Source organism: Elephantulus edwardii, unplaced genomic scaffold (genome assembly GCF_000299155.1).
Source record: "Elephantulus edwardii isolate Elephantulus edwardi_28Jun2011 unplaced genomic scaffold, EleEdw1.0 scaffold00054, whole genome shotgun sequence".
NCBI classification, from domain to species: Eukaryota; Metazoa; Chordata; class Mammalia; order Macroscelidea; family Macroscelididae; genus Elephantulus; species Elephantulus edwardii.
The window spans coordinates 3,099,917-3,127,402 of record NW_006399804.1 but is presented as its reverse complement, the minus strand read 5'-3'; the positions used below and the strand labels follow the sequence as shown (position 1 = coordinate 3,127,402).

Sequence of the window (27,486 nt, the reverse complement as noted above, 5' to 3'; positions counted from 1 at the left end):
TTGGACTTCTCCTGACTTTCCTGTGTGCCTTTATGAGGGATCATAACCAAAGGTGACAGACTGTAGCATTTCCGGAGCAGATAGCCTGTGACCATGATTCTCCTTCCCTCATTGCCATCAAGTCAGTTCCCACTCACAGCTGTCCCTCCACTGAATTTCCAAGGCTGTAAATCGCATAGAGGAAATTGCTAGTCTTTCTCCTATGGAGCAGCTGGTGAGTTCTAACCTCCAGAGAAGCCCAGCTTTGGGTTAACAGCGCTCCTCTCTGTGAGCAATAATGGAGTGGGCCTGTGTTTTAATTGTGTTTGTTCCTCCGCACCCCCTTCACCTCCCATTGTAATAAATTTCTCGTAGGTAGAGGCTGCAGCAGACAATTTGATCGTTTTCTTTGGGGCAGTATCCTCACCGTCTCTCCTGATATCTGATTTGTAGCTGAGAGTTGAGGGCCCCTGGTCTTTTAATAGTAGCTTGAGTTATTTTAACCTTGTGAGTGATGAATCTCATCTGTAGTTTCCTGCCCTTTCGCGTGGCCCTTTGAGAGCTTCTGCAGTTTATCTCCTTCAGTTTGGCATTTCACTCTCCTTGAGAACTTAGGGTCATCGGCAGACCTGCAGGCCCTGCTGTATCATACCCCTGCCAGATAATTTATAAGAATGCTAAGTGAGATTAGTGCAGATATCAGTCCTCTGAGGCCCGGAGGGTGTGGAATTCTCTACAGGGAGAAATGTCAGTTTTCAGGTTAAGTGGCTGCAATCTCTAGGGCTCGATAGCAGACATTTTTCATTTTGTTTTGTGTTGTGTTGTTTTTGGTCCCTTCTAATTTCTGCAGTGGACTGACTCTTACTGCCTTTTTCTTTTGCCTAACTCTTCCTAATTTTGCAAAGCTTGTTACCCTGGGCAACCTCTTTTATTTTCTGTCAACCACCTAGAGCTTTTTATTTCCCTAGATGGCCACTCTGATATTTAGTCCTACCTGACAAGTATCTAATCAATTCATTGAATAAATCAAGCCTATTGACTGTCCTAACCAATCAGAACCGTGGAGCTAGCAGCCTTCTGTCAGGCGGCCATTGAAATTATTGGGAAAATGAGTCTTTTGTATTTTTTTTTCTGTGAATTAGTTATAACAGTCTTGAGCAAAGGAAGCTTGGCCACTCCACATGGAGCCTCAGACTCAATATTTTGGTTTCAGCCTTTTGAGGGTATTCATTTGCATGACAGCAAAACTAAGAACATTTTTCCAGGCAGATGTACAGTGCTGGTTGTGAGTAAATCTGTCCAGTGCAGAAAACACTAGATGCTGTGGCTGCTCCTTCAGAGCAGTCCCTGCCTGAGCTAGAGAGCCTGAGAGAGCACCCTTGCTCACAAAATGGTAACCACTGGGGTGGTCCAGAGGTTAGCATTTGGCTACTAACCAAAAAAGCTTGGTGGTTTGACCCCACACGTTAACTCCATTTAAGAAAGACCCAAATCTGCTCCCATAAAGGGAAAAGCCTAGGAAACCCTGTGGGACAGTTCTATTCTGTAATATGGGGTCTTGCGTGAGTTTGAATTGACTTGACAGTATCCAACATCAACAATAACAACTCTTCATTAACAAGTAGCAATGGGGCCAAGCTTCTTTCTTCCTAGCTTTACTATATTTAACTGATGTGGTTTTGTTTGTGGAAAATCTTTATGGATGCTTTCTTTAAGAATGTTTAGAAAAGGAAATCTCTCCAAACTTTCCCACATTGGTCATTAGGTGATTGTACTAAGTTAATAGACAGCATTATGATCTCATTTTTAAACTCTAATTGTATGTGACATAGTGATGGTGTCAAGGAACAAGAAAACCCTGAGTCAGTGGCCTGATAAATTGGTGTTTTTGTTTGCTTGTTTTCTCCCATATATGAAGCCTAGAGATAGGAGGGCCAGCCTTGGGTGTAACCAGTGTCTCAGAGTCTTTTCATTTGTAGTTTTCCTTCTAATAACACCACCATTGCTTTATCCCTCTGGAGAAGGAAGTGGAAAAGTAAAGGACTGTGCCAACAAGTCTCTCCCTTTATTCTGACAACACTGTGAGTGTTGACATGGCTTCCGCTAAGATCTCATGGCCAAGAGTGTGAGATGATTAGTGTTGGTTTAGAACAATTTATCACCCAAGCTTGGGTTAGAGACCTGGTTATCTTGTAGTCAGGTGCTCTCATGAATCTTTTCACATTCTGTTGGCAAAGAAGGTGTTGGATAGACAATCTAGCCAATAGATGGTATCTACCTGAGCTTGTAAAATGTAGGCCTGGGAGGCACACGCTGTTTGTACTTGACTGCTGTAATCTAAAGGTTGCTGTTTCACCTCTCTAAGAAGTGCTGTGGGGGAAAGATCTGGAAATTCACTTCCATAAGCATCACAGACGAGAAAACCCTATAGAGATCAGTTCTAGACTCTGTAACTCACAGAGTTGTCTTGAGTCAGAATTAATTCAATGGCATTTTTTAAACCTAAGTTTATAAAGTATGATGTGTTCTGTTATTGTTATGTACTACTGAGTTGGAACTAAATCACAGCTGACTCTTTATCAGTTTTCAGAGGCAGTAAATTGCACAGGAACAGATTGCTCATTTTTCCTTCTGTGGAGAAGCTGGTGGATTTGAACCTTGTGCCTTTGGGTTACCAGTACAACTCCTTACCAGTAAGCTATGAGAATTCCCTATCTTCTGTTAGGAAAAAAGCAGTCTACTTATTAGAGCGAACTGCTAACTTGTTTGGCTGCTAACCAAAAGGTTATTCTGCCCAAAAGTGCCTTGGAAAAAAGTCCTAGCAATCTACTTCTAAAAAAATCAGCCATTGAAAACCCTCTGGAGTATAGTTTTAGTAAAAAACGTGTGTCATTCCCATGAGTTAACATGTATTTGACAGCTAGTAATTGGTTATCTGATGGAGCTCTGGTGGCCTAGTGGTAAGAAGCTGCACCGCAATCCCAAAGGCACACAGTTCGAATATACCAGCCGCTCTACAGGAGAATGGACAGTCTCTGCCTGTGCAATGAACTGTCCCTGGAAACATGCTGGAGGGTCAGCTATGGGTCTGTTCTGACTTGAAGGTACTCAACAACAACAACAACAGGTTTATTATCTGAGGAGCTCTGGTGGCCTAGTGGTAAGAAGCTGCACTGCAATCCCAAATCATGCAGTTCAAATACACTAACCGCCCTGCAGGAGAAGAATGAGCAATCTCCTCCTATGCAGTTTACTGTCTCTGAAAACCCTCTAGAGGGTCACTGGTTGTGTGGATTCCAGCTTGACCTCTCACTCAGTAACAAGTTGGTTATCTAGAGGGCTCTGGTGGCAGAACCTTTGAATCCACCAGCTGTTCCACGGGAAAAGGATGGGCAGTCTCCTCCCGTGCAGTTTACTGCCTTTGGCAACCCAGTGCAGGACTAGCTGTGTAACCATTCTGATTTAACAACACACACTACAAGTTTGTTTTCTACTCAGTGATTTTTATTTTACTCAAGAATTGGTGCCATTCACAGATGCAGTCCTCTTTCATCTTTCTTTTTGACAAAGTATGTTAGTTCTTTTCTTTTAAATTATTTTGGTGAAACTTTTACATGGCAAATTAGTTTTCCATTCAACAGTTTATGCATACAGGCCCTTTCAGCTTTCTTTACCCATTAACCTGGCATATGAAGGGTATTCATGCACATGTATATGGTATTCACTATTTGAGTAAAAGACGTAAATTAATTTTTTTTTTATTGGGACATCATGCTTGGAAGGGTGGTGGGGCCACAAATGAGAGAAAGACCCTTGATCAGGTAAGTTGACACAGTGACTATGGCATTGGGATTGAGTGTGTTTGAGATTGAGAAAAGAGCATAGGATAGGGCAGTGTTCATACTGGTTGTTCATAGAGTCGTTATAAGTTATGCTCAACTTAGCGGCACCTAACAACAAACAATAACAATCCATACTATATAACTCATCAGTATACTCACACTTTCTTGTAGATATCTCTTAATAGAAACCCAAGAAAGAAGCAGAGACCTCATTTATGCCTGAAGTATTTGCTTAAGTGGCAGAGGAAGTAAATACTTTACCCTTATCCTGGGCTCCTGCTTGGAACATTCTGCTTCTGTCAGAGCTTATCAGGGGGCCTGTAGCCCTAAGTACATCCCAGCACAGGGAAGAATGTGAATGTGATGGGGAAGAGATGGTAGCAAAAGATAAAAATAATGAGTCAAACTTAAGCCTAATAATAGGTTATTTTCTCTCACACTTAATTATATAAGGACATACTTTTTTTTTCTCTCCTTATGATCAAAATAGCCTACTGTTTATCATACTGCCATTAACAGTTTAATTACTAGTGACTGAGGAGGGTGATTTGCAGAAACCTAAAATTATAGTTAATCTTGAAGAAGAGAAAAAAAGCAATTTAGTGCTCAGATAAGATGAATATGTCCTAATTTTGATTTCATGACTAAAGCAAATGTTCAATGTGGTCGACATTTAGTATGAGAACTACAAAAATGGAAATGATGGTATTTTGAAAAACCTTTTTTTAGTGTATTTGTAGCTGACTCAATATCAGGTCATAGAATACTCTTCAGATGATGTTTGCAAATGATAAAAACTCTGTAATGCTGCTGTGCACTATCAGTATTAGTCATGTTGCTTTAAAACCAGGTAGATATACACTTGCACTTCACTCTTGGGTTCTAATTAGGGAGTGTGTACAATTTACTATCTGAACTGAGGCACTTTTATTTGAGCCTGAATATTTATAGTCTTGGATGGATAAACATGACTTTGTTTTAGGGTGTTATATCTTCTGGCACATTGCTTTCATCCTCTCTAATAGTCTTAAATTTTTACCTTCATCCTCTCAAACACTGAGTCTAAAATCTGCCCTCCCCTTTGCCAGCAATTAGCGTGATAATGACATTACAGTCTGGATTCTGCTCCATAGTGCCTGACTGCTGTTGGATGCTTTGTGTCTATGTGGGTCCTGAACCCAGAATAACCCTCTGTTTTCTCCTCACTCCAAATGAATTTAGTAGGATTCTGTTAACTAGCAGTGATTCAGTTTTTAGTATAAAAGACTGCTGGCACAGTCCTGTTTCTAGAGACTAAGGTGCACCTGACAATTACTTTCTATGTGTCAGAAAGCTGAACGATAACTAAGGATGATGATATAAGAAGAATCTATGCCTTTGAGCTGCGGTGCTATAGAAGCGTATTGAACATACCCATGGACCGCTAAGAGAGCAAACCCTGGAGAGGGTGAAACTAGGCTGCTCTTTGGAGGCAAGGATTCTGAGGCTCCATCTGACACACTTTGGGCATGTTGCAAGGAGAGACCAGTCCTTGGAGTGGGACATCATGTTTGGGAGGGTGGAGGGGCAGTTCAGGAGCGGAAGACCCTGGATGAGATGGATTGACTCAGTGACCGGGGCATGGGGCTAGGTTTATCAGAGACAATGAAATTCGCTCAAGATATATCAGGGTTCAGAGCTGTTGTACACAGGGTCACATCACTATGAGTCACAAGTAACTCGATGGCGCCTAACAGCAACAACAATATTGTTATGTACCCTTGAGTCAGAACCAACTCAGAGCTGACTGTCTAGTGGGTTTTCAGAGGCTATAAAATGTATGGGTAATCTTTTTCCTGTGGAACAGCTGTTGGATTCAAATCATGGACCTTTACGTTGGCACTGTTACTTCTTACCACTCTGCTACCAGAGGTCCTTCTTGTTGTAGCTCCCATAATAGTCAGTATATAATGACTTCCCTGGGGAGATTGGTCAAAGCATAATCACCTTGATTCCAATCCACATAATTCTGATCCCTAGAGATGACTGCATCTTCCATTAACTAAAGAACAGTCTTTCCTCAATAGGCCTCCTAATCTTTTCAGTTCTGTGCTGGATATCAATTTACTATATTTGGCTTGCTTAGAGGATCATTGTGCTTTTGCGTACACACTTTAGAAAACAGAATTATCACCTTCAAACTTCTGTTTGATATAAACTCATTAAAATTGTTTTTCTTCTTTCTCTCCATATGTAAATGATTCTCTAAGATCCATTATAAAGAAGAGCATAAAAAGTCGAAGGACAAGTGCACATTTGTGACAGATACTCCTATGCTAAACCATGTGAAAAATATTGGTGCATTTATTTCTGAGGTAAGGTAACAAAAGTTTCTAAAATGCCTTGAATTTTTTTTTTCACTTTATATAAGTAAAAGCCTAGGCACAAAATTCTGAGTGTTTTTGAAGGAACCATTGAATGTTGAAATGAATCTGTACAACCTCATTTCAGGAGCCCTTTATAGTTTTATATTTACTTGAAAGACAACTACTTTAACATTTATAGTATAATAATTTGTCTATCCAGTTAATTTATAAACAATGTTATTTTGCAGACTAATAAATTTATATTTAGTATGTGTGATTTGTTGAAGAGCCAATATATTGTTGGCGCAGTAATTAGGTGATTTATTTTATTCTTAAATGGTATGGAAACTAGATGGTTATTAATAATGTGCTTTATTAGTAACAGGAGCTATGATGGGGTAGCCTGTAGGGAACTGCACTGCTAACTCAAAAGTGGGATTCTCCAGTTGTTTGAATTCATCAACAGCTCTGTAAAAGAAAGATGGGAAATTTCCTCCTGTGTGATTCATAGCCTCGGAAGACCAGTGGAGGGTCAGGTGTGAGTTGGTTCTGACGCAGCAGTAGTGAGAATTTTGTTTTATTTGTTTTGGTTTTGTTTTTGTTAACTAGTAGGAGCCTCATAGTATGCTGTGTATTGTGCTGCCCTAAGGTTGGTGGTTTGAATCCACCGGGGGTTCAAGAGAAGGCAATGTAGTCGTCTCCTGTACAGATTTGGAGTCTTAGACACCTGATGCAGGGAAGCTGTGAGTGGCATCCAAATGGAAGGCAGCTCCTTTGTTTTTTCCCCTTGCTTCACTGACTCCTAATGACCCTCCAGCGAGTTTTCAGGAGGTTTTAATTTGCCTCTCTTTCTCCCACAGAGCCGTTGTTGGATTTGAACAGCCACCACTGGCTTATTAGCACATCTCCCTGCAAACTAAACCACAAGCACCCTGAGTTTGTCTAGTTTGCTTTTTACTGGTAGTCACATGTTGTACTCAAGGCACAAAGAGCAGGGGTAAAATATTTGAGATATTTATGTTGTAGCTCTCACTAACATTAGAGCTCTGTTATTACTATTATATGCTATTACATTTTATTTTCTGTTATGATATATATGGAAAGATAAGCTGAATTTATTTAGCAAGAGTCCTTTTCATCCCTCGTAGAATAGCCATTGGTTTCTTAAAAGAATCATCTGAAGAAAAATGATTATTTAAATGTAGTTCCTCCTCATGTTTGTATATAAAAGCCTTCTACTTTCTTTTGCTTTATTTGCATTTGGTAGTAGTTAAAACACGTGAACTTTTGTATGTAGACGTTATTAAATTCATATGGTTCAATCTAAGCTTTAAGACTTCAGTTTCCTCAAAAATGTAGAAAAGGATATTTTGGTCACATACACCTTACTATATAACTTAATAATATCTAATAAAAACTGTGTATGTCTAAAGAAATATGACCATAGTTTTCAAGATAACCCAGAGGGAGCCTTCACATTCTATCCCCTCAGTCTTCTCTGTACTTCTTTCCATAATTATCTTGCTTGAAATTTCTCAGAATTAGGTTTATAATAGAACTTAAATTATTTGGCTTAGGAAATGAATTATGAGACGGAGGTTCAGTGAGGGATAGTTAAGGTTATATCAGAATTTGTAAGAAAGGGAAAATATTGGCAAACCTCTGTGATCCCCTCTCTCCCTTCCACTCCCACCCTCACCACAATCCCTACTTAATAATTTAGGATGAGAGTCCGCTGCATCAGAGTGGGAAAAGATTTTAACACAGTGCCTGGGCCTTGCACTCCAGAAGTATTGATTTAGTCTGTGATGGTGCCTTAGGTGTGAATATTTTTGTGGTGTTTCCTGTAGATTTAATGCACAGCCGTGTTTAAGAATGACTGGCACTTTGTGCTGTGTAATAAATGTTGTGAGGAACATCACAGAGATGTGTATAACAATTTTAATAGATTATACTACTCACTTCCAACTCCCCCCTTTTTAAAAGCAGGATTAATCTTGAAAAGGAATATTTTATGTAATAAATAGAAAGCACTGGGAAAATAGTTATTACTAGCTTTTCCATTATTTTCTTTAGTAGATGATTAAATGTATTGAAATATTAGAAATATTGAATATCATTTTTGGAATAAGTAAAATTTACCATTAAAATAATTTTAAACTGTAACCGAAGGGGATAAGATTCAGTTCCAGAGGCAGATCTGTTGTGAAACTACAGAATAAGAAATGGTCTAGGTTTCTTTTTTTTAGATAGTGCCCTGCTGAACTTTGCTGTTTTGCTGGAGTGAGATATCATCTTAAAGTTATTATGGATTTAGGGAGTAAATAGTAGTAGTTAGGAGAAGTAGTAAATTGTTGTTGTTGATTGCCGTCTAGTTGAGGTCGACTTATAGTGACTCTGTGAACAAAAGATCTAATGCCTTTCCATAGCTATTGTTGTTTCTCCAAGTTCATAGAGTTTCCAGAGGCAGTGGATGCCACTCTTGCTTCCAAACCTGTTTTACAACTGGGAGCTCCATCAAACACTGTCCACATTGGGAAACCATCCTGGTATTTGATACCCCAATAGCACAAGGTTCAGCATCACAGCAAACGTAGGTTACTTCATACAACACATTGACAAAGAGTGCTGTACAAAGTGGAAGAATGTTTCTCCAGTTACAACAGTAGTCTCATTTAACAGTGGTTAAGTGTTGTCGAGTCAAATAAGACGTATAGCAACCCTTGCACAAAAGATGTGAACTCTGTTCTATCGGTTTTGTACGTTCATAGAGTTACAGAGTTTCTAGAGGCAGGTAGCTTAGGAAGTAGATGTCACTCCTGCTTCCCAACCTGAATCATTCTGGAAGCTCCTCTAAACATTCTACATGATGGGGAACCATTATGGTATTTGACACAACTATGGCACAGTGTTCAGCATCACAGCAACTCTAAGTTACTCAGTACAGGAAATACACAGGTGATTGCTGTGTCACTTAAAGAATACTCATCCTAAAATTAATAAATTTTAAAGACATGTCCTTTAAGCAGACCTCCACCCTTGGTCAAAGTTCAGTTGACACCCTCTTTTTTTTTCTTTAAATAAAACAATGACACACATCATACACGACCCTAAAAACTTCCCTTATGTGACCACCATGAAGATGTGATGGTCATCAAGAGACACTTAGGAGCCAACTCCTAGAGTGGAGGCTTCAGGCCGGCCGGCAGACCCAACCTCTCATTACAGTAGGATTTTAAAGACACGCTTAAGCAAGCCTCTTGGTCAACATTTCAATTGAAACCTGCTTTTCTTGGGGATGGGGGGCAGGAACCGTAACACACATCAAATACAACCCCAAACCCTCACTTATGTGACTGCCATCTAATGAGTATTATTTTTAGTAGTTAGAGATTTTGAACATTTCTTCATTTGTTTGTTTGCCATCTGAATCTTCTTTGGTGAGTGTCTATTTATATCTTGTGCCCTTTTTGTTATTGCATTATCTTTTTCTTGTTGAGGTGCTGGAATATTCCATAAATTTTACATATGAATTCCTTATTAGATATGTCATTGTCAAATATTTTTCCAAAGCCTGTGGATTTCCTTTTTACTCTGGTGGAGTTTTTTGATGTGAATAGGGATTTTAATCTTAGAAGGTCCCATTCATCTATTTTATTCTTTCCTGATTGTCATATTTTTTTCATTATTCTTTTATTTTTCTGGATGGAAAAATCATACAGTATTTTTCTAAGAGGATTTAAAACTGCAATTTATGTTTCAGTGTGAAACACAAAAATGTTAACAGTGATTTCTTAGGTGAGACTGTGTTCCGTGAGCAGATCATTTAAAAAGGAGAAACTTGTAAATAAAGTAGTGTAATTGGCTGACCTCTAGTGTTTCATAAGTTATGTTGGGGGAAAAAGTTCAATATGATATGATTTTTTAAAATTTATTTCTACTAATATTAAAAGAATGGAGAATAATTGATAAAACTTCTTTTACTAAGTAATAACTCATTGCCTTCCAGTCAGAATCAACTCATAGCTAACCCTTTATTGGCTTTTTGGACACTGTAAATTTCAAGAGAGGAGTGCCAGTCTTTTTCCAATGGAGCCACTGGTGAATTTAAACTACCAGAGAGAAGCCAGCCACCTTTGTGTTAGCAGTACAATTCCCTCCAGACTATGCTTCTGGAGCTTTACATGCCTCTTATTAAGTAATTGTTGTTGTTGTTAAGTGCCATCAAGTCGTAGCCAACTCAGCGACCCTGTGAATGAAAGTCCTCAACACTTGCATAACTTTCATCCTTTCTCCAGGTTCATAGGGTTTCTGGAGGCAAGCTATTACAGAAGTGGATGCCACTCCTGCTTTATTGTAAATAATAGCATTTTTAAAAATATTTAAGAAACTTATCTACAGTGTATGAAAAACATATTGCTGCTTCTTAGTGATGTACTTTTGCCTATTCAGAGAAACCCTTGGTGTTCTCAGTTATGATGGGTGTTAACTATAGAGGGAGAAAAATGGAATTGAGCAATCTGTTGTGCTTCCCTGAACTTAATTTTCCAAAGCGGTGAGTGAGTGTTTCTCTCTAGGAGTTGTGACTTTGCTTTGTAGGGATAGTACAGAGTTGGAAGGAGCAGCACAGGAACAATATAAAGCACCTGCATTGCCAATTGCATGGGGCCGAATGGTTCAGTCGTGGAACTCTTGTCTTCCATAGAGAGATCTGAGTTTGCCACCTGGCCAGTGCCTCTCAGGAGGAGCCACTGCCCTTTCATCAGGAGAGGCTCATGTGCTGCTAAGATGCCAAAAGATCTTTACAGAACCTTCTACTTCAGATAGACTAGAAGGAAAAGCTGGACAGTCTACATCAAAATAATCTCCCAGTGAAAATCCATTATATCAGAATGGCCCAGTCTGCAGCTGATCATGGAGTAGCAAAGATCTGGGTATTTCTTTCCCTTGTGCATGATGTGAGGGCCTATTCAACAGCCACTAACACAACAGTAATCACTCACTACCATTGTTACGTGCTGTCAAGTCAGAACTGATTCATAGCTGACCCTCCATTGAGCTTTTAGAGGCTGTAAATCCCACAGGAGGAAATTACCCATCTTTCTCCAAAAGAGCATCCAGGAGTATTTCTACTCACTCTATTAGAAGTAGGATAAGAAAGTTTGAATGAAAGAACGTGATCCTTTGATTTCAGATTCTTGACAGTTCTAGTAACTTGTATTTTCTTCAACAACTCAGATGTTACATTGTTCCAAGATTTTTTTCATCTTGCACTGACCAATCAGATGAAGCTCTCTATTCATATAAATAAAGTTTTAGAAATGAGCATGCATTTAAATGGAAAGCAGTTATGATTTTATGGTTTGTTTGGTTTAAATCTTTCTCCATAATAAATGACATCTATTATAATCTCTTAAGCATAGGCTTGTTGGATGTAGTATTTAAAATGGTCTTTAGATTTTTAAAATAAGTTTTGTTCATGAGGAAAGTTTCCTTTTATTCTCTTTGTATATTCACAATAAACTAAAAAAGGAATGTTTATTTCTTTTCCCCTGTTTTCTTTTCTCCCCCAGGCCAAGTACAAAGGCACCATTAAGACAGATCTTTCCAACTCTCTCTATAAGCAGATGCCAGCCACAATTGACAGTGTCTTTGCAAGAGAAGTTACACAGCTTCAGAGTGAGGTATAGTTTTTCTAAATTGTTACAGAATTATGTAGATCAAACATATAACCTAATATAAAGTATTTAGTTTTTTTTTTCTAAAAAGTTGTTTATCTTGGATATTAAATACTGAATGGAAGTTGGAAACACATGCTGTCTCTGGTGGAATCACAGAAAATGAAAAGAACATGTAAGCTCATTGCAATCACACAATGCTGGGTTTTTTTTCCCCTAGTACCATTCAGCATTGCCTGTGTGTAGAGAGCAGTTTTGTTTTTTGAGTAAAGGGTTTCCAGAGCAGATAGATTTTCTGTTCAATAATCCATATACATTTTGAGTGAAAGTTTATTGACCAATTTGGTTTTCCACTCAACAGTTCATACTTATTTTATTTTGTGGCAATGACTGCAATCTTAACTAGGCAAAATTGTTTGTTTCACTGCTTACCCTGTTTTCCATTATTCTTTGTTTTCTAATTCTTCCTGCTCTCTGCATTTTTCCCTTGGACAAATGCTGCACCTTTGACCTAGAATGGTTGATTGTTGTAAGAAGAGTGTACTTCTCTATTGTTATTCATCTTTTACAACTTTCTATTGTTTTGCTGAGATTAATTATGGTGATGAGTTCCATTCCAGGCATAAAGGATGAGATATATAGCACATTTCAGTCTTATTTTACGATTACATGAAATTCTTCAGGGAAAGGACTAAATTGTTTTCGGATTTAACTTGTGATACCTAAATCAGGGTTTCAAAAGCCTGTTAGCAGTCACATCAAGAGTTAGTGGTTGAACTCAGGGGGTCCAAATCTGTGTTTTATCTCTTAGACAAGTAGTGGTTCATGGCAATTCCCTTTCTGTGGTTCTGACTATCCATAGGCACCTTCATCAAGTGGATGCAGCTATTTTAGTGACTTTAAGATGCAGAAGTATTTCAGAAATATTATCAAGTAAACTAATTTTTAACATAGGCATTTAGAGGTATTTTTTTTCTTACTAGGGACATCAACACATGAGATATTGTATGTTTCATTTATTGTATTTCTTAAAATGCAATTTCTTTTTTTTGCTAATTAAAAAGTTAGAGATCATATTAGATATAGACATTGAAGTCTAGTTAATTACTCAGTATCTTTTTTTGAGGGTTTTTTTCCTTTTTCTTTTTTAAAAATTTAATATTAATTTCAATGAAAATTTACAGATACTTTGGATTCCCATTCATTCATTTTGTATTTTTCTCCCCTCCCAACTCTCCCCTGTAGTACACTACCCTCTTGGAAAAGTAAAAGAAAAATTCTTTCATTGTTTTACAGTCCCTCCTCCCAGGTTCACTCCACTATATAGCCTTCTCTCTGGACTCCTGTCATGACAAAAATCCCTAATAATTTTCCCTCTTAAACAGTTTTCTCCCTCATCTGTTTCTTGTTGTTTTATTTATGAGTGGGTTTTTTAAATAATTATTATTCCAGATTTTTCTTTCCTCCTCTCTAAGCTACATGACAATGATTTTTGCTGTTGAGTATGATTGAATAGGAATCCACCCATAGCTGACCCTCCAGCAGATTTTCAGAGACATTTAATTGAATGGGAAGAGATTGCCCAGCCTTCTGTTGTGGGACAGGTGGTGGATTTGAACCACATGCCTTTGGGATTGCAGCTCAGCTTACCACTAGGCCAGTAGGACTTTTGTCTTGTTTCCTGCTCTACACTTGAGCTTTTAAATCCAGTGACTATAGCATAAAAAGTGTTCAATAAATGCTTATCAAAAGGATTTTCATAGAATTTATTGAATATTTTTAAGAAAAATCTTCCTTTTATGTCATGGTAAATTTTAGCTCAGTGAAAATAGCAAACGTAGAGAAGTGCCTTCTGTGTGCCAGATGCTGTGCTATGCTTTTAACACATGCAATCTAACCCTCAAAACAACTCCATTTTAGAGATACAGATACTCAAGTACAGAGAGATTAAGTAACTCTCCCAGCACCACATATTGAGTGCATGGCAGGCCCATTTTATATGAGCATGAATAGCTTGGTCCCAGAGTCTGGGTTTGTAACCATACCACCTTTTCTCTCTGTTTCTACCATTTTTTCTCATTAGACAAGCACTTGTTTTTTCCACAGTCTTTTGATCTTTAGTAGAGGATAACTGGGAAAATTTAGGAGTGTAAAAGTAGATTAAGAACCTATAACCAGTTCTAACTTAGAGCAACTATGCAGGACGAGGTAGAACTCCTTTACAGAGTTTAATGCTAATCATAGTTACTGTCTGCGTAATATCTTTAAGCACTTGCTTATTACAAATTTAAACATCCACTGTGTACCAAGTTTGGCAAAAGCTAATCTTAGCAATTGTAACATGAGGCTAAAAATATACATTGTCCATGTTGTGGTTCTGCATGGCTGGCCATGACTAATATGCCCTTTATTTTCTCTGCCAACATCTGGTCACCCAAACCACTTACTGATATTATGGACTATTCCATAAAGCAAATAATTATAGCACTGTGTTTGATATGTACCATACGGTAGTTATGCAATAAAGAAAGGAAGAAATATGTCTTATTTTACAGTTACGCAAGTACATATAACATAAAAATGAACATATTAAATATGTATTGTAAATTTTGAAATTTGTCTTTAATGTAGGAATTCACCTACACTGATAATGTATTATCATATATAGAATAGGCACCACTAGGAAATGCATATGTTCAATGTAACAGTAATACTCCTATTGTACACATTCACTGAATTTGTTACTAAGGAATAACTTGGTCTCTGTAAACACTATCTCTTTTTATGATTTATGTAATTTATTTATGCTGGGTTTTTTATTGTGATTTGAGTGAAAGTTCACTAAATGAAATAACTTTACATTCAACCATTCATACACATTTTGTTCATGTCATCATTTTCTATGCTAACAGTATAGTCATATTTTCCCCTTTCCTCTCACATACTTTTGAGTGTATTATCAGGAGGGACCAATCCTTGGAAAAATACATCACAAAGGGACAAGTAGAGGGCCAACAAAAGAGAAGACAACCTCAATGAGAAGGACTGAAACAGTGACTGTAACAATGGGCTTCAGTATGGCAGAGATCATGGGAATGGCACAGGGTAGGGCAAGATTCAGACTTCTTGTTCATAAAGATCAGTATGAGTTGTAGTCATCTTGATATCCCCTAACAACACTAAAACTCTGTAATTCCAATTTCTATTTACCTTTCTGAACTTCTCTGTGTCTTCTTTTGTTTTTAATACTATGCAGATTATCCCTTTATTGAATATTGTCTTTTTATTCATCTATCTTATTGAGTGACTTTTATCTATTTACTAATTTCCTTCCTCCTTACCAAGCCTTGGTAACCATCTAAGAATGATTCTATCTAAATGTTTCTTTATATTTTTTTTTGTTTCTTTATATTTTAATAGCATTTGTTCTGTCCTTTTTTGATTGACTTTTTTCACTTTACGTAATGTTCTCTAGATACATCTGTGCTACACAGTATTCAATGAATTCTTCATTGTTTTTTTAATGTTGCCTAGTACTCTACTGTGTAAATGTACCTGTCTCTTTATCAGTTCTTCTGTTGATGGATACTTGGCATGTTTCCATCTTTTTGCTATATTATAAATAATGCTGCATTAAGCATATCTGCTCAATATATCTCTTTATGCCAAAGCTCTTATTTCTATGGCATATATACATTGTAGTGAGATTGCTGGATCAAATATTCACAACTCTCTAAGGAAGTGCCAAGCTGCTTTCCATAATGGTTACATCATCTTGAATTCCCACTAGTACTCTAGTGGCCTAGTGTGAATAAGCAGTGTTGTAATCTCAAAGGCACATAGTTTGAATCTACCAGCTGTTCCACAGAAGGTTGGGTAATCTCCTCCTGTGTTCTCCTGTATTACCTCTGAAAACCTTCTGGTGAGTTAGCTATGAGCTTGTTCCAGCATGAAAGCACACAGCAACAAGAATTAGTGTACAGATGTTTCAGTCTTCACATCATTGCTGGCCTTTGTTGTTTTTTGTCTTGTTGAACTTTGTTCTGTTTTCTGATGTGAGTTGATACTGTATTGTGTTGATTTGCATCTCTCCAAGGGCTAATGTCTTACAGAGATATAAGTGATTTTGCTTCCTCCAAGACATTATTTGTTTATTATTGTCATGGAATATTTTCATCATGCTAGTCTATGGGATAATTCATTACTCTTCTCCAACACCATGGTTCAAAGGTATTGATTATTCTTCGGTCATCCTTATTCATTGTCCAACTTTCAGATGCATAACTTCTGTCTTAGGGCGAAACCAGTTTGCTTATTGGAGATAAGGATTTTTTAAGCTCTGTGTCACATACTTTGGGCACATGGCCGGATGGGACCAGTCCTTGGAGAAGGACATCATGCTTGGAAGGGAAGAGAGTTAACACATTGCCACAAATGATGGTAATACATAGGAAAAAAACACACACCAAAAACCTGTTTCTAAGCGTGGTCGTCAGTTTATAAGTGTGCAGCAACATGTTAATGCAGAAGAGGAAGACCCTGGGTAAGATGAGTTGATACATTGACTGTGGCAATGGGGTCAGGCGTGTTAGAGATGGAGAGGTTTTCTCGGGATAGGGTAAGGTTCAGAGCCCTTGTTCATAGGGGTGCTATGGGTTGTAGTTGACTCGATGGCACATAACAACAAGACCTAATGGGTGATCTAGTGGTAAGAAGCTGCACGGCAATTCCAAAGTACATGGTTCAGATCCACCAGATTCTTCATGGGAGAAGGATGGGCAGTCTCCTCCTGTGTAATATACTGCCTCTGATAATAAGCTGGAAGGTTCCAACTCAACGACAAACGACAATAACTGTAACATTTCTTGCGTGTTTCTTGGCCATCTGGATGTCTTTGACGAAATGTCTTTTCTGGTCATCTGTCCATTTTGTATTTGAGTTGTTTGTCTTTTTCTTGTTGTGTTGTTGGAGTTATCTGTATATTTTAGAGATGAGTTCCTTGCCAGATCTATCATTGGTAAATATTTTCCCAAGACTGCAGGTCCTCTTTTTTCTCTTTGGAGAAGTCTTTTGATTCACATAAGAGGTTCATTTTTAGGAGATCTCAATCATCTAGTTTGTCTCCTATTGACTGTGCATTTTCAGTTAGATTTGATACTTTACCTATGCTATTCATTAAGGCTCCTAAGTTTGCCTCAGTTTTTCTTTGTCGATCTTTTAGTTTTAGATTTTTATGACAACATTCTTGATCCATCTTGAGTTTGGTTTTATATATGGTATGATGTGTAGCTCTTGTGTCAATTTTCTGCAAGTAGACATCAGGTTTTTCAGCACCATTTATTAAGAGGCTGTCTTTTCTCCATTTCATGTATTTCATCTCTTTGTCAAAGATCAGCTGTCTGTAGTTGTGGATGACTCTCCCTGCCCTGTGTTCTCAGTTCTATTCCATTGGTCTGTGTATCGCTCCCTGTGCCAGCACCAAGATATTTTGATTACTATGGCTGTATAGTAGGTCTTGAGATCAGGAAATGTAAGACCTCTTGCTTTGTTTTTCTTCTTCAGTAACATTTTGTTTACCCATTTCCTTTTCATGCAAATTACATGTGATTACATTTTCCATCTCTTTGAAGAATGATGATAGTCTAGATTTTGGGATTGTATTAGATCTGATTTATAAATTTTTGATAAGTTTAAGTTTATGCACATTAATTTTATTTTGACATTTTAATTCTCAGAACTTTTCCTGATATTAAGAAAGCCAAGAGAGTAGTAGATCTGCTTGACAGGATCTATAATAATTCAACCTCTGTCTTTTCACTGTGTCCTAATATTATCAGGATGTGGTAACCTAGAGTATTAGACAAATTTTTGAATTTAGATGTGTTTCAGTTCAGATGAAAAATGTTTTAAGCTTTGACATGATAATAAATTATCTTAAAATCACTTTATAGATAATAACAAATGCTTAAATTCAACTAGAATGACAAAGTAAAGTTTCTAGATTAATAATTCCTTCTAGAAGATAAAAAATAAGAAATGTTTTAAGAAATATGGAGTTCTTTGAAGACCACTTTATTAAACAGCCCTTAAAACTTTTTGTAGACTGTGACCACGAAGAAAGTGAATGAAAGTAGAATAAACCTTGTCATAAAGGGAGACCCTGGGTTGAGCAAATGTTTGAGTGTGACTATGAACCAAAGGGTTGGAAGTTTGACTTCACTCAGATGTGTCTCAGAAAAAGGCCTGAAGATCCACTTATCAAAAAGCAGCTATTAAAAATGCTGCAAAGCACAGGTCTACCCTGACATACATGAAGTTCCTGTGAGTCAAATGAACTTGATGTTAATTGGTGTCATAAAGTGGTGAGATCTTTCTAACCAGGGTAGCTTCAGGCAAAGCCTTAATTAATAATCCTTGTCAGAAAAGGTAATATTGATTCAGGCCCTTGAACCAAGGTGCTTCAGGTGTCTGTGTTATGCTGTGTTTTTTTTTTATTTTTTTAATTTTTAAATCTATGCTAAATCAGAGGTCCTCTTTCTGAAGTGTCAATACCATCTGTAATATCCACTGCTGTTGAGTCAATACTAACTCATAACAACTCTTCTATGGGATTCCAAGTCTGTGAATCTTTATGAGAAGAAACTAGCTATCTTTCTCTAATAGAGCAGCTGGTGGACTACAACTGTTGACCTTTTACTTAACAGTATAATGCATTATGCTCTGTGACACTAGAGCTCAAAAATATAAGTATAAATATATAACTGTATAGCTAGATAACTAGATAAATATATGTAATATACAGAATGCAAATACACTAGCTAGCAGGAGTGGCATCCATTTCTTAAACAATATGTCTCTGGAAACTATGTACTTTGAGAAAAGCCTTATAGAAAGGCTTCAGGTCTTTTGTTAATAGATACTGTAAGTCATGCCTGACTTGATGGCAATCAACAACAACATGCATTTACAAATATATGTACATGTTATGTGTGTACATCTTTTAAAATGTAAAATATCCTATGATTTTATATAAAAGGTATTATAAAATACCATGTGAGATCAAATATATAAGATGAATGTCAATATAACTTCAGCCAGCATATTTATATGTGAGGTGTATAAAAGTATATCAGTGGGCTCCACTAGTTAGATATCTGGTACTATAGCGGTCTTTGTTCTCAAGGTTTGTAGAGAACAGTATTAATCTAAAGAAATACCATAAAATTCTGACAAATCCTAAGAAATCAAACTTACCAGAAAATTTATTGGCATGAGATAATTTTCCATTAGCTTTTTAAGGAAGAAAATTAATAGGAATTAAGGTTGAGCTGCTTCCAATTTGATGTTATCTTGACTCTAAAGTGGTACTTAGTAATAATAGCTATAAATGAAATGACTGTTTTAATGCTGCAAAGTAGGAAAATTACATAGCCTTTTTAAGAAAAAGTGCTTTTAAAAATTATACTTGATGACTCACCATTTCTGTGATAATCTATAAGATGATCAGCTGCATTGGGTATGTTTATAAAGTCACGAGTATGATGACTAAAATCCAAAATAAACAGCCATCAAGCAGAAAAAGAGATGGGTGTATGTGAACATCTTGGGGTTTTATTTTTTCCCCCTCATCTTTCTAAGAAATAAGAACAAATTACATACATTTTCTTACTTCCTTGATAGACACATACCAACTCATTTATTTCCCCTCCCACACCAAAACTCATAGAATGTAATGGGACTGCAATAATGGACATTCTTAACCAGAGTGGAAGTTCTTAATGGGCTTCCTGTTTAACATAATTTATTGGTAAAATTTAAGGATAGGCTCATCATATTTGGCTATCTTTATGAATCAAATGGATGAAAAGACTCTAAGATAGATGAAAACCCGTTATAATGAGATGATTCCTGCTAACAGTACCTCTATGAGGCAGAATGGTATTGTCCTGTAAGATTTCTTTATGGATTGTAAATCCTTATGGAAGACGACTGCCACATCCTTTCCCCTACAGAACACCTGCAGGATCTGAATCGTCAAATCTCTCCAGTGCAGCAGCTCAATACTAACGACTGTGCCACCAGGTTTCCTTAACAAGATGAATTACACCTGGAATAATGTGGAGTGCTGCTGCATTGAAAAACTGGTAATCCACCAGGTACACAAGGGCCAATACTGAAAAAGGCTGAAGGACATTAATTGACAGAAATCTTAAGCCATCTAAAGAAAGCTGTGAACAATGGATGCAATGATAGAATTTAGCACATGGAAGGTGATGACCTGGATTAAGTTAACCAATTCTAATTAGGGTCTGATTGCTTAGACCTTACCTGGAACATTGCAGGTACTTTAATAGAAAAAGTGTTCACCAAAACCACAATTTGAAAAAAGACTAGAGAAAGAAAGAATTGTGATAAGGAGAACATCTTTGGAATATATTAAGGAAGAGAGGTCATTGATTTTGTGTTTCCATATTTGAACTTCTGTCTTGTGACAGACGTTTTCTGTGTGGCCAAGTAGATACATCTGTGGGATAATAACATCAAGTTTGATTAATCAGAAGAACTTTTTATCAAGATTTAATTTGAAGACGGTAATTCCCCAGGATGAGTTCTCTTTCAGTAGACAGGTTTTTAAGAATAATTAGATGTGGAACCAGAGAGGGTAGAGATTTAAATATGTATTATTGTACTCAAAGCCGTTACATTGGAATTAACTTGTATCTGATGTCCTGTTGGGTTTTTGAGGTTGTAAATGCTTAGAGAGGATTGTCCATCTTTCTGCTGTGGAGCAGACCACTACAGAGGGGCCTTTTGGCAGAATCAAACCACTAGAGAGGGCGGCCTTTGAGGTAGCATTGCAGCTCCTTGTGAACTCTGTCACCAGAACTTGCTAGGTTGCTGTGCTGAATGACTTTTTAAGATTCATATTTGATTATTAAAATTAGTTTTACAAAGATTAAGTAAATTCCTTAAAAAATACAGTATTACATTTAAAAGAGCTCTGCTGGCTTAGTGGAAAGGAGTTGCACTGTCAACCCAAAGGTATAGGGCTCAAATCCACCAGCTGCTCCATGGGAGGAAAATGGAACGTCTTCTCCCATGCTGTTTACCACCTCTTAGAACTCACTGGAGGTGACTGAGCATTGCAGACACTTTAAAAGAGAGTTGAAGAACACTTTTACTCAAACCACATTTTTAAAGAAAAAGGAGTTGATGAGGAAGAGGTTCATGAGAACATATATTTATTTATTCATTAATTATTTCACTAAATATTTCTTAAATTATTAGTCTCTGCCTCTCAAGTATCATAAGCACAGGATATTAAAAGATGCTCAAGATATAGACCTTAGTCTCAAGAGATAATATTGGTGAGAGGTTTTTAAGTTTGACTGTATTCTTTTTGGTTGATAATTTGTTTTATCTTTGGTTTTATTTTAGTTTTCCTTTTTTATATTACCTTTATTTTCATCTTCCTAATAATTCTAACCTTATTTAATATGTTTAATTAAACTTTCTTCATTAAAAATGTGCTTCTCTTCATTTCATTTCCATTTAGTTATTCACTCATGTCTTTATGTGCTCATAGAACAAGTATTATTGATGGTCATTTTATTCTACATGCTATTCTAGATTCTGAGGATTCAGTGAATTGGGACAGTGATTTTATATCAAGGTACCAAATCTATCACTATTGAGTCAATTCCAACTCATAGACAGTCTGTCTGTACAGCATAATAGAATTGCCCATGGTATTTTCAGGTTGAGAAGCCAAATATAAAGGAAAGCATGTTGAAGTGAAAGCTAAACACACAATTTCAAAGGGCAGCTTGGGACAACAAAGCAAAGTATTATAATGGAATATGCAGAAATTTGAAATTGGAGAATAAAAAGGGAAGAACTTGCTCTGCGTTTCTGAAGCTGAAAGAACTGAAAAACAAATTAAAACCTCATGTTATAATGTTGAGAGATAATATGGGCAATATATTGAATAACCCAGAAAGCATCAGAAGAAATGAAGGGAATACACAGAATCACTGTAATAGAAAGACTTGATTGACACTGAAAAATTTCAGGACCATATATATATAAATAAGAGCCAATGGTAATGAAAGAGGAAGTAGAAGCTGCATTGAAGGCATTGGCAAAAAATACGGCTCCAGGAATTGATGGGATATCAATTGACTGATTTCAATTAATAGATGCATCATTGGATGTACTCATCAGTCTATGCCAGGAAATTTGGAGCATGGCTATCTAGCCAACAGATTGGAAGAGGTCCAAATTTATTTCTGTTCTCAGGAAGGGTGACCCAACTGAATGTGGAAATTATTGAACAGTGTCATTGATACCGCATGCAAGCAAAATACTGCTGAAGATCATTCAGAACTAGCTGGAACAGTACATAGGTAGGAAATTTACAGAAGTTCAAGTGATATTTAGAAGAGGCTGTGGCACCAGAGATAACATTGCTGATGCCAGATGGATCCTGGCTGAAAGTAAGGAATATCAGAAGAATGTCTATATGTGCTTTAATGACTATGCAAAGGCATTTGACTGTGTGGATCATGACAAGTTGCAGCTGACATTGAGAAGAATGGAAATTCCAGAGCACTTGATTGTGCTCATGAGAAATGTATATCTGGATCAGGAGGCTATTGTGTGAACAAAGCAGGAGAACACTGCATGGTTTGTCATTGGGAAGGGAGTGAGCCAAGGTTGTATTCTATCTCCATAACTGTTAAATCTATATGCTGAGCAAAGTATCTGTGAAACTGGACTCTATAAAGAGGAATGTGGCTTCAGGATTGGAGGGAGACTCATCAATAACCTGTGTTAAGCAGATGACACAGCCTTACTTGCTAAAAGTGAGGAAGTCTTGAAGCACATATTGCAGATGATCAAGGAATGCAGCTTTCAGTATGGATTGTGTCTCAATGTCAAGGAAACAAAGTTTCTTACCACTGGATTAATAGGCAGAGCCATTATGGATGTAGAGTCATTATGGATAGAGAGGAGATTGAAAATGTCAACAGCTTCATCTTGCTTGGATCCACAGTTAACACTCTTGGTATGAGCAGACAGGAAGTAAAGAGATGCATTGCACTGAGAAAATCTGCAAGTAGAGACCTTTCCAAATTTTGAGGAGTGGTGATATAAGTTTGAGGACTATGGAGTATCTGATTCAGGCCATTGTCTTTCTGATTACTAGCTATACATCCCAGGCCTGGACAATGAATAAGAAAAAGAGTTGATGCCTTTGAGTTGTGGTGTTGGAGAAGAGCACTGAAGATCCCATGGTCGGCCAAGAGAATGAACATATATGTCTTGGAGAGGGGGCAGCTGAAGTGCTCTTCAGAGGCAAGAATGATGAGTCTTTGCCTCACATACTTTGGACATATTGGTAGAAGTGCTATTCCTTGGAGAAGGACAGCAAAGGGTGGAAGGTCTGCGAAGGCGAGGAAGACCCTCAATCGGGTGGATTGACATGGTGACTGCTGTAATGGGATCTTGTGTCTTGGGAAGTGTGAGGATGGGTCAGGGCATCCTCAAATCTTTTGTTTACAGGGTTGATATGAGTTATAATTGACTCAACGGCACCTAACAACAACAAAACAGCAATACCCTTTAAATCTTTAATGGAAACAGCCTACATCTTTCTTCTTTGAAGAAACTTGTGGGTTTGAACTACTCATCTTTTGTAAGCAGTCACATACCTAATGACTGTGCTACCACTTTTAGAAAGAATACAGACAAAAAGTATCTATAAAAATATTACGCAAAGGAATCTAATAGGATACAGATGGAGAGTAAGGAAATAATTTGGTTACTATTTTCTGTCTTTTGAAACTTTGTTTTATTGTAAGATTTTGGTTACATCACCTTTTGAGTTCTCTTTCACTTGACTGTATCTATTCTTATATGGAACAAAATTAATGTGGAAGTAATGAATGGTGTAGGTGTGATTTTTTTATTTCCCATTCCAAAGAAAGGTGACCCAACAGAGTGTGGAAATTGTCGAACAATATCATTAATATCACATGCAAGCAAGATTCGGCTAAAAATGATCCAAAAATGATTGGGGCAATATGTCAACAGAGAACTGCCAGATGTGCAGGCTGGGTTTAGAAGAGGTTGTGATACTAGTGATATTATAGCTAATGTTAGATGGATCTTGGCAGAAAATACCAGAGGAATGTCTATCTCTGCTTCACTGACTATGCGAAGGCTTTTATCTGTGTGGATCATAGCAAGCTGTGGCTGACTCTGAGAAGAATGGGAATTCCAGAACATTTGATTGTGCTTATGTGAAACCTATACTTGGACCAAGAGGCAGTCATCAGAACAGAGCAAGGAGACACTACATGGTTCAAAATCAAGAAGGGGGTCAGGATGTATTTTGTCTCCACACCTTTTCAATCTGTATGCAGAACAGATCATTTGAGATGCTGGGCTGTAAGAGGAGGAAAGTGGCATCAGGATTGGTGGAAGAGTCATCAACAACCTGCATTATGCAGATGACACAACCCTGCTTGCTGAAACTGAGGAGGACCTGAAGCACTTGCTACAGAAGGTCAAGGACTGCAGCCTTCAATACAGATTGAAGCTCAGCATCAAGAAAACAAAGATTCTCATCACTGGACAGCATCAGTATGGATGGGACTGAGATAGTTAACAGTTTTAGTTTACTTGGTTCCACAGTCAACAGTCTTGGTAACAGCAGCCAGGAAATCAGGAGATGAGTTGTATTGGGAAAGTCAGCTGTGAGGGACCTCTCAAGAGTACTGCAGAGCAACGACATCAGGCTGGAGACTAAGGTGCTCCAGATCCAGGGTATAGTCTTGGCAATTGCGTGCTATGCATTGGAGAGTTGGACAGTGACTAGGGGTGACAGAAAGAAAATTGATGCCTTTGAGCTGTGGTGTTGGAGAGGAGTGTTGAATATACCACGGACTGCTAGGAGAGCAAACAAGTTTGTCCTGGAGAGGGTGAAGCTGGACTGCTCCTTGGAGTCAAGGATTCTAAAGCTTCATCTGACATACTTTGGGCGTGTTGCAAAGAGGAACTGGTCCTTGGAGAGGGACATCATGTTTGGGAGAGTGGAGGGACGGCACAGTAGAGGAAGAGTCTCAATGAGATGGATCGATTCTGTGATTGGAGTGCTGGTAGTGAGTGTGTCAGAGACGGTGAGGTTGGCACAGGAAGGAGAAGCATTTCGGTCTCTTGTACATAGGGTCGCTATGAGTCGCAAGCAACTCAATGGCACATAACAACAACAACAACGGTAGACCACAGGACTTGACGTTGTCTGAACATTTTCCTGCAAGTTGCATTTCTTTCCCAGAGGGTTTGGGCATTTAAGGAGGTTTATATTGTTTTAAAGAATGTGTACATAAAATCAAAACCGTTTTCATTAAATGAACAATTCACTTTTAAATATCCTTCTGTTTGCCCTGCACATTGTCAGTTGTTTTCTTAGTTTTTAAAAATTTTAACATATACAACTCTTCAGAATTCTTTGTGTAGAAGTATGTACCAACATGATAACTGATATTTAAGCTTGATGAATATGATTGAAAATTGCATGTTTTCTTAAAGGCTATTTTGAAATAAAGAACAGAGGTAAAATTGGAAGTGTTAACAGAAGCACTAAAATTCAAGTATTATATTTTTGTCTTATTATAGAGGTTTATGAAAATTTAACCATCAGTGATTATATTGTATAGGTATGTATAATCCTGGTCAATGTTGATATTTAAAACAGAAGAAATTTTTAAATTTTGAGAAAATATTGAGTAAAAAGGTATACAGCCAAACCTAGACTGTTTCAACAATTTCTATACATACAATTCAGTGGCATTAATTACATTTTTCTTGCTATGTGCCATTCCTTTTATCCTTTATCAAATTATTCTACAGTCTTACCTTAAATTGTCCTTTAAGCATCTCATCTAACCTTTCAAGTTGCCATTGTCATCATTCACGTTTGATCTCACATGGATAATTCTTTATAAGATCTTAATGCTCAGACTACTAATTCAGATAACTATTCTGAGGGTCTGAAGACTTCTGGGGATAGCTTGTGTTTAATGTTTAATTATCTCAAGGCAGTAGTTTTGGAGGATCATCTTGACTTCTAACTGGCTTTTTGGTTAGCTTCAGAAAACCTGGATTCCATTGAGATTTTAAAATTTTGTTCTACATCTTACTCCTTTTTATCAGGTTTTTGCTATAGAAACAGATAAGCATTTAACATAACTCTGAATAAAGCTGAGAATCTTCTTTTGTGTTCTCATTTCTTAAGATTGCCTACAAGCAGAAGCATGATGCTGCCAAAGGATTTTCAGACTACTCCCACATGAAGGAGCCACCTGAAGTCAAACATGCCATGGAGGTCAATAAACATCAGAGTAATGTAAGGATCCTCATTCATCATTATTTCCCCAAACGTTTCTAGTTAACTCACATCAGAGCTGAGGAATATTTTGTCTTATGTGTGCATTACCACAATCTCTATTCAGAAAGGAAGTTTTCAGGTTATTTCGTTTTTATCTCTGTTTTAAGTCACACTGAAATGAGCTATTTGGTCAGTAGTCATTAAAACCTTGTTGAATGTCTTTGAAATGAAGATATTTTTACACTTTGAAAATTATTTTTTGGACAAGAGAAATATTGATTCTCTGGGAACCTCTATGGTTTTGTTAATAAGTTTAATTGTGTTTCTTAGAGCTTGCTTGTTACTGAAGGCACATGGTTTCGATCTAGAATTGCACTAGAATTGGTAGAAAAACCAGACCCAATCTCAAAACACATACTGCAATCTGTGGCGAGGGAAGAAGGTGTTCTCTTACTAGATTGTGTGTAATTGCTGTTTCTTTAGCCATTTTGCTGGGAGCAGATTGTCAAATCTGGATGCATGGGGAATATGAACGTGACAAAAGTCTAATGTTTGGCCTGGAAGCAGAAGAGTGAGGAAATGAATGGCCTTCTAGAAAATTTATTTCTTTGATTATAAGAACATCCACTTTTTCATGGCTTTCTTCAATTACTACAATACTGGTGACCTCTACGTGACCACATTCTTCTAAGAATTTCTTCCTGAAATCAGAGGGAAACTTATCTCCTAGAGATTTCTTAAGCTGATAATGATTCACATGTTTTCAGTCTAAAACAATATGAACTCCTTAATGTGAATTATTTACCTTCCAAAAGAATGTGGGAATCATTCGACAAGTTCTTTGTGAATTAGTACATTGAGGTAAAGTCTTAGTTGCATCATGAAACCCTTTCTTTGAAAGGTGCCTTGAGACATTCTTGTCATGTGACATAGAGCTTGTCCCTAACACTCCCTCACCTACTAGATGAGACATTTCTAGCTCTCACCCCTCAGCGTCCAGCTGTCTTGAGGTTTTCCCCAGAGTGTCTTTGCAGGTTGGCAACAGCTGTTGATATTCATTTGCAATAGGTCAACATTTAACTAAAAACTGAGTGAAGATTCACCTTCTTTCCCAAATACATAAACACATGGAAATGCCAGAACATTTTTCTAGAATGTTTTCAGATTGATAGGAGATAAAGAAGTTCCAAGTGTTGTTATTTAGCAAAGTGTGTGTGTGTGTGTGTGTGTGTGTGTGTGTGTGTGTG

At 37.4% G+C, this 27,486-nt stretch overlaps 1 protein-coding gene across 2 annotated transcripts in view; it reads left to right on the top strand.

Annotated features, from left to right (window-relative positions):
• The window catches only part of NEBL (nebulette), a 588,942-nt gene that overhangs the window by 408,377 nt on the left and 153,079 nt on the right, over positions 1-27,486 (top strand). The window contains exons 3-5 of one of the 2 annotated variants that reach the window (XM_006887051.1): positions 6,071-6,175; positions 11,740-11,850; positions 26,147-26,257. The exons of the other annotated variant lie outside the window; for it this stretch is intronic. Coding sequence (XP_006887113.1) covers positions 6,071-6,175; positions 11,740-11,850; positions 26,147-26,257 — 327 coding nt within the window. The remainder of the gene's footprint in view (positions 1-6,070; positions 6,176-11,739; positions 11,851-26,146; positions 26,258-27,486) is intronic. 2 annotated transcript variants of the gene reach the window in all.